General features: G+C 38.0%; 1 protein-coding gene across 7 annotated transcripts in view; it reads right to left on the bottom strand.

The window, feature by feature from the left end:
• Positions 1 to 286: 286 nt before the first annotated feature.
• Positions 287 to 12,286, bottom strand: part of bcas3 (BCAS3 microtubule associated cell migration factor) — a 235,168-nt gene continuing 223,168 nt past the window's right edge. For 2 of the 7 annotated variants that reach the window (XM_081371488.1, XM_081371489.1), the window contains exon 24: positions 287 to 1,939. In XM_081371488.1, the coding sequence (XP_081227614.1) occupies positions 1,788 to 1,939 (152 nt within the window). In that variant the 3' untranslated portion in view covers positions 287 to 1,787. The remainder of the gene's footprint in view (positions 1,940 to 12,286) is intronic. The other 5 variants (XM_081371486.1, XM_081371485.1, XM_081371490.1 and 2 more) reach the window with 4 other exon arrangements.

Below are 12,286 nucleotides of genomic sequence, written 5' to 3'. Positions count from 1 at the left end.
CAATTGTGTTTAATCTGTTATTATATATTGTTACCTATCTCTAATACTGTATTTCAATATTTTAAGAGCACATTTATAACGTTGATAAATTCCTGCTGGTGCTGGAAAATGCAACTAAATGCAAAGGAACCTTTCATTATAATATCACAAAACAAAGCTTACACGCATGCAATTAAGGCAGCGGCGGAGGAAATCTCAGCCCGTGTCCTGAAGCCGGCGGACTTGATTCACGACGATAAAAAAGTTCCCTAAACAAAAGCAGTGATTGAGATTTGTAGCCTCGAGCCCAGATTTGTATCTCATCATTTAAATGCATTTATTGTTTTTGTAGAACAAATATATCCAGGAGAAAGCAAGGTAAGTTAACAAGGGAAAAGACCTGTGAAAGTCAAAATGCATATACTGTATTAAGCAAACACACAAATGTTTAGAAGACTTGTTCAATTCACTTGCATAAATTCCTATTTCAAGATAACATTACGCAAGAATTATTACGAAAAATATTGTAGTCCATACAAAGCATGTGCACTGCATTCAGATTGAAAGTCATGCCAACTTGAATGCCGTTATGAATTATGCTGAATAACCCCATCATGTTTCAGCATGCACAGAGCTGTCAGCCAACCCGGCTCTTTAAGCTTTCTGACAAGCTGATGATTAGGACCGTTTATTCACAGTTCTTATATCAGTTTAACTGCTAATTATCAATAGTTGTGTGTGTGTGTAAAATGTTACATCCAGTCAAGCAACTTAAAAGACATTCTTCAAACAGAGCAATTTAGTTAAATAAACAAGCTAATACAAAATGATATATTGATGATAATGATGATAATAATGGAACTACTTTTTAAAAAAGTGGGTAGTGTCTAAATCACCTGAGCTGAATGAAACTCGCTGTGGATCCTCGAAAAATATCAGCCTCGCACACATCCTATAAAGCCAATCAAACGCTGAAGCATTAGCAAACAAACTTCCCTTTTGAAAGAATCAATACATTTCACATTTACCCATACATTGAAAGTTATCTGAATCATTTGAATCCACTGAATTTATAAAGCCAAGAAGAAGTCCAAGAAACAGACTTTGGTTAAAAACAATCAAATATACAGAAAAAAAATTGCGGAATAACAAACACTATAATGTAACACAAGAATAAATTGTAAACATAACCAATTTGAATTACCTATAAAATTCAAATCAATTCAAATGTTAACTACAGTACGTCTACTAAAACATATTATTTGTCTAATGATAGCATGTGTTGATCAAAAAATCAATAAAAAATCAGCATAACGCTCTATAAGCTCAAATCTAAACTCAACTACTGAGAGGTAATTAGGACACACTCTCTATCATACACACTCACTAAAGGTACGCACTGGAAGTTTCTTTTGATAATGATATTGGTAATATGACACGTCTTTGAGAAAAGTGGCAACAAACCCTTCTAAGGTACATCCGACCCATCAAGGTTAATATATACGTGCACTCAGTCTCAGATCGAGGCTGCATTGAAATGAATCTACAACGGAAGTGAATGACAAAGGACGTTAACTCCGGGCCTCATTGAACAGGGTTTTCCTGCATGCCAAGTTTGATTAAAGGAAAATCCACGTTTCAAAGAATAGAGAAAAGATGTAGCTGAGCAGGATGGTGTGAAAACACACTGAGGGAGGGAGAGAGAGAGAGAGAGAGAGTGGCTTCTCTCATGGGGTGATGTGTTGTGGTTGTACTGTCAAGATTGTCCAAAGGCGACAGAGAGGTTTCCTTGGGCGGGACGGCTGGTTTTAGGGGAATGCTGTGGGGTAGAGGCTGAGGGGCTGGCTTTCATTGGTGGGGAGAGGGGATCGGTAGCCCTCGAAGTTCCGGGGAATGCTGCCACTGGTGGAGCCAGAACTATTGCTGAGAGTCTCGATGCTTCCCTCCCTCTGCAGCTCTGCTGCATTCAAAACAGAGAGAGAGAGAGAGAGAGAGAGAGAGAGATGAAGCAAATAACAACATAAACATGACTCACGCTGTTTTGCAGGAACTTTGCAGTGCTTGGTGACAGGAAAGATTTGAAGTGATTCACTGTATTACTGTAAAAGGTGTGTTAATCTTAAGAGCGTAATTTTAGTAGAATTTAGTTAAATAAATACACAGATACCATAAGTTACTTGTAGTTGTTCAGTTCTATTAAATATAAATGAAGTGTTTGCAATGCAGGGAGGAACATGGTGGTTCATAACTGTCTGAGCTTCAGTAATGAGAGGAACAATGCTTCAGATTTAAGAACAATGACAAGAATCTTGGGAAAATGATCATTATATATTAAAGAAAAAAAGAAAAACATGTTGTGGTTAAGTTAAAGCGGATAATGAGATAAGAACAAACAGGCGAAATTGTAAATACGTTTTTTACAAAAATATATCAAAACATTGATAATAAAAATAAATGTTTCTTAAGCAGCAAATCAGCCAATTAGAATGATTTATATTTATATATTATAATTAGAAGGAACACGTGACACTAAAGACTGGAGTAATGATGCTGAAAATTAAGCTTTGCAATTACAGGAATAAATTACATTTTAAAATATATTAAAAAAGAAAACACTCATAAATTATAATAATATTTCACAATACTACTCTTTTACTGTATTTTTGATCTATTAAAAATATGTAGCCTTGGTGAGCATAAGAGACTTCTTTTAAAAAATGTTTAAAAAAAATATTTGAGGTCAATAAATACTCTCAAAGATAAATGTCTTCCCCTGAAGAAGTCACCATAGCAACAGGTCACTCAGGTACCTGAGTACTTTCATTAGAATCCTCATTGGATTGAATATTGCCATTATGACTTGATTTTAAAAAGTACATATTACAAATATATCTAAAAAAAGACACTTTGCATTTGTTTAAATTATCTCTAATATCGGTTAATGCTTAGTTAATGGTGCAGCTAACAGATTGCGGCCTGAAAAAAAAAGAGAGAGAGAGAGAGATACAATGCTATCAATAATGAAACCATGTATTATAAGACACTTTAATAGATGGCGAAAGTGTGTGATCAAATGGGGAAAAAAGCAATAATTAAATAAACTGAATCAAAAACAAAAAAGGAAATTTGTAAATAGAAATATATATATAATAAATAACAAACAGAGCAATTCCAAGAGGGTCATCACACCATCAGTGCTAGGGTCCTAAATATTTGTGGATATAAAGGACAAAGACTGTGTTTTGGCACCTTGTGGAGAGTGTTATTCTCAGCATGATTTGTACTGTATATGTTGCGGATGTTACATGTTGTTAAACTTTGTCTATCGTATACAGTCACCGACAGCAGGGACTCATAACCGCTGAGATATATGCAGTGTTTTGAACATACATCAGAGGCAGAATGGTCGTGTCCATAATTTTTCAGTTTTTATCTAGTGTGTATACAGAACATCTCAAACACACACACTGTACGGTGCTAAAATGATAGCAGGGACTGGGTGGCCACATTCCCCCTGATGATTTGCGCTCGTGGGGGCGGAGAGGAGCTGTTTGTTTGCTTTGGTGCACATACCCCTGAGACAGGTGCTCGTAAATCCTGTTCTACAGGCTCAAAGCTAAAGAAGTGTGCCAGGGAAGACACGGTGACTCTGCTTTTCCTCGTGTGCCCAGCAGATAGCACAGGCACACAGTGTGGCAGAGCCCAAACCCGCTCGCATCATGTGGGCATATACGCAACACCCGGAGAAAATAAACACCGGTTAAATGATGCCACGCAGCGCTGTACTAATTACAGGCAGGGCGCAGATGGTCAGGGCCCACACCTGCACCGGAGAAATGTACTGTTGTGGACCGCAGGCGGTGTGTGTTTGTTTGTGAATCTGCATGTAAGGCAGAGAGCCAGCGGTGATAAGTTTCCGCTGGAAACTGCGCTCTTGGCCTTAGTGCAGTGTAAATAATGACGTCACACACTAGGGGTGAGGATGACCAGAATCTTGTATCACATGAGTAACTTCACAATTTTCTTGTTTTCACTGGAACTATATATTTTCATAAAATGCGTGAATAATTTTTTTTTTTATAATTCAGTAAATTTAAGCATTTAATTTACAGTAAAATCCAGTAAATTAAATGCTTTAATAGTATAATTATATAGAGTACTAAAAATTTGTAAAGTATTTAATTTACTGTAAAATCCAATAAATTGAATTCTTTAATTGTATAATTAGATAAAATACCATAATTTATACATTTATAATAAAAAAACACCCATATACACGTATATATACACACTTCAATAATATAATTACATGAAGTACTATTACAGTAAAATCCAATACATTTAATTTAATTAATTATAGGATCATATGACATACCATTCATTTATAAAGCATTTAATTTATAGTAATATGCAGTACTAAAGATAAATGGTCTGTTTTTTATTTAGATTTTATTTGATGGACGGAAATGAACAAAATATAGGAATATTTGTCTTATTAAGTCTATATAAAATTATGAAAAATAAATTATAATAGATAAATACAAGCAGCAGTACAAAAACAGCAATACATGCATACGTTATAAATTGGTTTAGTCACAAGTTGTAAAACATACACATATAACTCATTATCTCTACCAGCAGCCTTCTCTTTTATATTAAACACTTCTAAAATCGAACTCCTAAAACTCTTTCCATGACTATATGGACATTACACGTACTGTGAAATTCTGTCTGTTTCTATTCTCTCTCTCTGCATCACTGCAGGCATGTCTGATCGTTGTGGGGCCCCTGCGGCTGCACCACCAGTGCCTGGTCCCCAGAAACCAGGCTCCAATATGATCAAACAGGCAGTAAACACCAGTCCAGCGTGGCACAGACATTTCTAGATCCTAGAATGCTGTTTGCTGTGGGTAACCAGCGCATGCTTACACGTTAGACTCACTCAGGGCAGAACACAACTCGGTGACGGAGAACATGCGGCTTGAGCGCAGCTCATTGAGGAGGAGTCAGCTGATCATTAGATGGAAACCAAACAGGATCAAAGCACAAAAAGAGCCCTTCATCAGACTGCTGTGCCACTGTAAATGCCAATGAGAGAGTGGACCCAATTTGTGCCCCCATTATAAGGGGGGAGAGAGAGAGGGGAAGGGGGGGTAAATGGGACAGAGGGTGTAACTTACTCTGATGTACACCCTTTAAGAGTTCAGGTTCTTGTTTGCACTTCAATCGTAGCGTGGACGCAGCTGCAGTTGATTAGCAGTCTCTTGTCATTCTTCTCTCCAGGTCATGTTTCTGTGTCTGACATGATAAATGCATGTGTAGGGGTGAGTGGAGCAGGGGCGGGTCTACCGGGGTGCCAACTGCCACCCTAAGAAAAACTATTGCCACAGTGCCACTCCAGATTTATCCCAGTATAAAATATTAATGTAACCAGTGTTTTCTGTATCATATTGTAGCAGCTGCACTTTAAATGTGATGACATAAAAATATCTGCTGCATGGTTGCTCGCGCTCTGTATAGCCAACTTCATTTACAGGTGACTCATATGAACAGGTGACTCATATGAACGGGTTCATCAAAAACACACAGCACAACCAGTGTAGACCAGTTCAATTGATTTTCCATTTATTCGTGTATCAGAAAATTAGAGAAATTAAATCCCGTCGTGATAGTCATCATAGATATATTTGCCATCCGACTTAAAGCCCATGTTGCAGGTTAACCACCACTGTCGATTAATGGGTACATAAATCACTCAAAATATGTATATCATTTTTAAAATGTCTCAGAAATGGTCTTAAACCGTACGTTTTTGGTATTAACGTTTTTTTTTTTTTTTTTACACAATTTGGTGATGACGTCACGTTGGGGAGAAGTGGAGGAAAGGTAGCCTCAGCCTAGTATTAGAACTATGGAGAATGAGTGGAGAGTTGGTGAAGTGTCCTCGTGAGTTGCTATCATTTAGCAACGCAGCAATGAGCACTGGAGCTAGTCTACGAGCAGCAGTGCACAATAATGACACATATTATTTTTTTTACTGTCATTGAATAGCACCGAGTGAAAAATCAACGTTTTCTTTATATCTAGTGGCAGTGATCATGACGTTAGTTCAGATAAGTACCGATAACCTTTGTCATAGTGTCGTAGTACTGGTAAACTTTGTCTTTGTCATCTAGAAATAGAAGGCGTCATGCTAGCTATATGGGCGTTTCTAAGCGTTTATCTCTTCCTCCGGTGAAAATGTTGTTGCAAACGTAGCCGCCGCGTGTCTGTCGCTGTGTTTTGCAGGTGCTTGTGTGGGCGGTGCCGTCCCATGGAAACTGCGTTGGAAAGCTTGTGCAGTTACACCCAGCACAAACACAGTAGTTCACCACTGTCAATCTACGTACTATATATTTCTATCTATTTATCTATATATCTGCTAGCTATCTATGCTAACGTTATGCTATCTGGCTGTCTGCCTGTCTCTCTCTATATTAGCCTATCTATATCTATCTATCTATCTGTCTATCTATATCTATGTATTTATCTATTTATTTAGAATCTGCGCTATCTGAATACTCTCGTCTACTACTCGTCTCTCTAGTCACTCTCAATGCTCTCAAGGCGGGCTTTTGTAAATTCTCTCCCCAATGTGACGTAATGCAATGCATTGTGGGGGAAAGGAGAATCGTTGCAAACCGCTGTAAGATAGTACCTACTTTTTCGTATTATATTCCGTTTTGTGATACCCAACAACATAAAATGTTGAAACAGAAACTAATAGAAGAGTTAGGTAAGAATCAAATCTTAACTAGAAAGACAAACTTTTCTTGAAAATTAAAATAATTATATACATAGATATTCAAAAAGTTGGGTGTTCTGGGTTGTTGCTCGAGTGTTGCTAGGCGGTTTCTTGTGGATCAGATATTTCATGTGTTCTAGCTCAAGCACACCTGGTGCAACTAATGAAGCCCTTGATTAGTTGCATCAGGTGTGCTTGAAACAACAGCGGTTTTGCATATTTGTGCTGTTGAGGGATTCTATTCAGGGGGCTTAATCATTGATATGCAGAAGTCATTAAAGGGGTCATATAATGGTACATGAACTTTTACAAGTTGATTGTACTGAAATGTGTGTTGGCAGTGCCTGTACACAACCATCATAAAATGATAAAAATCCATCCAGTGTTTTTTTTTTAAATCTCCTTATATGTTTGACCCTCTCTGAAATCAAGCCGTTCGATTTTGTGACGTCACAAAAACGACGCCCCTCCCACGATTGGTGATTGACAGCAGAGTTTCAACACAGACCCGCCCTCGCTCGTGAGCGAGCTGTCTGTCATCATAGTCCGCACGTCATTGTTGATACCCTCACTGGAGCGCTGTCTATGAGCAGAATGGCGTCTGCGATTGTGGTGTTCTGTTCTTCGGTGTAATAAGGAACACAGCAGTCATTTTGATGTTCCTAAACTGTTGAAGACGCAGAGGCTGAGTTTTGTTTTTGAAGGGAATATTCCCAAAGCATTGACGCGGGGATTCCCTCACGGGGATTCCCCCATGATCAATGTCCATGCTTTCATGTTTGCGCAAATCATTTCACACCAGACAGCTTTACAAATGAGAAAAAAATGGATCGGTACCAACGTGTTCCTGCTGAACCTCCAGAAGAAGTGAGTGAGTGTAATGTTTTATTAACCTTTATATTAATATTTATATTAATCTTTGCAAATTTGCAAACCTTGCTGCACACTTCACGATGAATGCGTCTAAGGTTTACACTCAGGGAACATTAAAGCATGTTTTCTATGTACGACGTTCTCAATATAATTCATAATCCCACGTTTATAATGAACAACGCGTTATGGTTATTGTGTTATTATTTCAAACGGTGTATGCACAGAACAGAGGGGCGGGGTGAGCAAAGCTCATTATCATTTAAAGACACATGCACTGAAACGGCGTGCTGAAAACAGAGCTGTTTTTGACCAGGTAAAATGAGTGTTTTCTTACAATACTAATGAGAATTTTTAATTAAAGTATATTACAAACTTTTAATTTAGACCCTAAATATTCATATTAGCTTGTACAAAAATGGCATTATATGACCCCTTTAAAAGTTGAATTTTCAGTTGAATTTGGGGAAACCACTTGAAACATCTGTTGTGTTGAGCTATTTCAGTTACTTTTGTTTGATTTGTTCATTGCAAACAGCTGAAAGTAAATGTTGCCAATAAACCTGATTCGCAATGGGGGTTGAATAATTTAAATTACAACTGTATATGGTTAATAGGGTGTTCGGGGTGACCTTCTGTAATGCCCACATACAGACATCTGTTAAGAAGCATGAGAAGTCTTAAGTCTCAGTGATTTTGTTGATCTTAAACTTGAAGCACTAAAACTTGTGATTTTTATGTCTTCCAAGTAGACTGCATAATATTTATAAACTCTTCTTGAGATGATAGACCTACTCTAACGAGCTCATTTAGAATGTGTTGAAGTGTTTTATAGACAGTGTCTTGGTGCCCTAGATATTGATATTTTGTTATTAGGGGTTCAAGTGCCAAAGGTGAATTGGACCCCTAATTTATGAAGCTAGATGCAAATTCTAAACTATCAGCCATTTCAACTGTAAGACGAAGGCTGTGATATTAATGTTGTCCACAAGAGGAAGCCACAGGATAGGGAATCTTTTTAGCCTGATGTTTTTCTATCAGTTTCCAACCATTTGAATGGAAATAAATGCATCTATCTAGTTCATTTGTATAACTATGATATACTGTAAGTATAGTTTTATATAATTAGTGTATATAGAAATCTGTGGAATACTTACAGATCATTAAATATTTATTTAACTTTTGACTAAATTTAAACAAAAATAAAACTGAAATAATTCTATTTGGGCCCAAGGAAAATGGTGTACTTGCCCCATATGAAACTCAAAGCGCTAGAAATCTGGGCTTTCTGTTTGATCACAACCTAAAATGTGATAAACAGATCAGGGGCCGTATTCACAAAGCATTTTATCTTACCACTAGGAGTACTCCTAAATCGCACTAAAAGATTTTAGCTAGGAGTTTTCTCTTAAAAGTTATTCACAACGCCTTTCAGACCTACTTTTAGTAAAGAAAAATGACAACTCCTAAACTAAGAGTGAGTCTTCGTTGCTATGGATGACGTCATTACTCATGCACGAGCTTGACTGAAGTGTCCGCCTTGATTGGCTGATGATTGTAACGCGGGAATGATTCCAAACAGCTCCCCTACGATGATGAGTGACAGGTGAAGTTGCGTGCGCTACACAAGTAGTGCGAAGGACGGAAGATGATGAATAACTGAATAAATAGCCTAAATGAATAAAGAGTAAGGCAAAACAAATAGCCTAGTAGCATAATGAACCATATGGATTGATGCAATATCTTTGCAACATTATTGAATTAATCTGTCACTATATGCCTCTGCCTACGTTTGCAAAGAGAAGAACATTTTAATTTGATTCACAATAAAACGTTACAATTAGTTTACATGCAATGAGTAGCCTAGTTTTGGTTGTTGTTGGTGGCATTATTGCATCCCTAGTTATGCCTACAATGCAAAATTGTTCCCTTGCGATTGGAAGCTCCTGTAGCCGCCGCATACGCATTTCAAAACATCGCAACGTGAAATGCCACAAAAAGCGGTTTGTGAATAGGTCTTAGTGAGTTAGGAGTCCTCTCGACTTCTTTTAAGCTGTCCCAGGCTTAGGTGCTACTTTTAGGGCTAAAATGCTTCGTGAATTACTCTTAGTCAAAAAAATTAGGAGTCCTAAAGTTACGAGTGACACGCCCATTATTTTTAGGAGTTGCTCCTAAATTCGCCAGTTAGGAGCTACTTTTAGCCTTAAAATTCTTTGTGAATACGGCCCCAGTTCTGTTGTAAAATAATTTTTTTTATCTTCATCTTCGCCAACTCTCTAAAGTGAAACCTTTTTTAACCCAGAGTAACCCAGAGTAACTTTTTTAACCCCTTCCAAACAGTGATTCATGCTTTCGTAACAACTCATCTAGACTATTGTAATTCACTTTATATTGGTGTCTCTCAGTCTTCCCTCTCCCATCTACAGCTAGACTCCTCACTGGGACCTGCAAGTATGAGTCGATCACCCCTATTTTATCCACACTGCACTGGCTACCTGTCAAATTTAGGAATTGATTTTAAAATTGTATTATTTGTTTATAAAGCCCTCAACAAATTGGCCCCTCAGTACCTGACCGATCTACTCTGTCCGTACACTCTTTCTAGAACTCTGAGATCTAGTGATCACTGTCTACTCATTGTGCCTAGATCTAGACTTAAAAAACAAGGCGATCGCGCTTTTGCGACTACAGGCCCAAAACCTTTGAACAGGCTACCTCTCTACATTAGATTAGCTCAGCCCGTTCTCATCCTAGGGCGTCATATATTGACGCTCTTGACATTTCGTCTACATCAAACGCACATGGCACCCATTAGCGTCAATATGAGATGCAGATAGAAATGGGCCAGAAGGCGCCTCCTAGCGGTCTAAGCCTAACCCTACACTAGACCTAAACCTACCCATAACCAAACAAAGCTCTGTGCATCTCATATTGACGCTAAAGGGTGCCATGTGCGTTCGATGTAGACAAAATGTCAAAAGCGTCAGTATTATGACGCCCAAGGATGAGAATGCGTTGATTAGCTCCCTCTGTTTCCACTTTCAGATCTTCTTTAAAGGGGTGGTTGAGTATGATTTCACTTTTCTAACTTTAGTTAGTGTGTAATGTTGCTTTTTGAGCATAAACAACATCTGCAAAGTTACAACGCTCAAAGTTCAAAGCAAAGGGAGATATTTAAGGGAGTCGTCGTTTTTTAAGGACAACAACAAATGGCTGGTTGGGACTACACAACATTCCTCCAGGGTTAGTGACATCACTAACCCTAAAATTTACATAAACCTCGCCCCCGGGAACATGCAGTCCATGTTGAGAAGAGGAAGAGTTGTTGTAGTCGAGCACATTTGTGAGTCAGCTCAAACTAAAGCATCCGTCTTTTCACATGCAATAAAAAAATCACTCTGTGTGCATCTCACAAGTTCCAATATGAGCGATTTATAGATTATCATGACAGAATATGCTAATTGAAGATAGTTAACTCCACATCAGCAACATAAATTCATCAACTAACCATTCAGAGATGTCCTGTTGCATTCTACGTGTTGCCACTTCTTCTTGAGTCTCTCCATCTTTGTCTGACTCCGTTTAAACATAAAAGGCAGAACAGTTTCTGTCATTTTAGTGTGTGTCTGCCTGAGGTAATTGGAGCTACTAACACAGGAGCTCTTGAAACCCTGCCCTCTGTGTCGGAGCAGCAGCATATTTGCATTTAAAGGCACAATATGTAACTTTTTTGCTTTAAAAATAGCAAAAATCACTATATCTATGTTATATATTTTTTTTAGTTGTGTACTTACATTATCCCGACTGTTTCCAACAACTTTCAAACCAGGAGAAATTTGTAATTTAATTCGAAGACATATCCCGTTTCTTTATTTCCGTTTTGTCGCCGTCAATGGCATCATGTCCGCGTTGTCCCTGGTTTCCGCTCGTGCTGCCATAGCAACCAGAGCTATGAACCAGAGCCGTCTGATAGTAACCAAAGCGAAAGACGTGGACAAATGTGTAGTTCGCAATGTCTATTTGCACCTTGTTGTTGTTGTTTCGTTCAAACATTATGGACCATGGCAAGCAGACTTTGGATAAAAAAGGAGAACTAAAACGAGAATCAATATCATTGCGGTGTTTTCGAGATGCTGGGAGCTCCCATAGAAGACAGTATATAACGTTAAACGAGAGCTCCACGTCCGAGACTTCAACCGCTCCTACATGTACTTTATTAAACAGGTGAGCACATTTACATAAAACTAATCAATGTTATATAGTTCAACAATGATAAAATGTCAGAATATGATCTGTATGTTATTCTAATGTTGATCTAGCTTACTGCTAGTCTCATACAGACAAACTAACACATAAATTTCAACACACTCAAATGCAGTTTAGTGTGCTAGTGTAATGTTAGACCAAGTGAAACAGCGCTGCGTTACCTCACAAGTTTAATTTGTCTAATAAACTGACCTGTGAGTAGTAATTCTGCGTGTAGTTCGGTAGAATGAAATGTCCATATTCCTTTTATATCCGCGGGACTCGCGTCGCGTGTGGAGCTGATAGCTGTCTCTTAGCAATCCTGAACTGCTTTATATCACAGTCATGATAAAAGCATCGATGTATTCAGTCATCCATAAACATTATTAGATCGGTCGGCTTGACGTT

Source organism: Scardinius erythrophthalmus, assembly GCF_964197995.2.
Source record: "Scardinius erythrophthalmus genome assembly, chromosome: 7".
Classification (NCBI taxonomy): Eukaryota; Metazoa; Chordata; class Actinopteri; order Cypriniformes; family Leuciscidae; genus Scardinius; species Scardinius erythrophthalmus.
The sequence above is the reverse complement of the archived record's forward strand: the minus strand, read 5'-3'. Positions and strand labels throughout refer to the sequence as shown.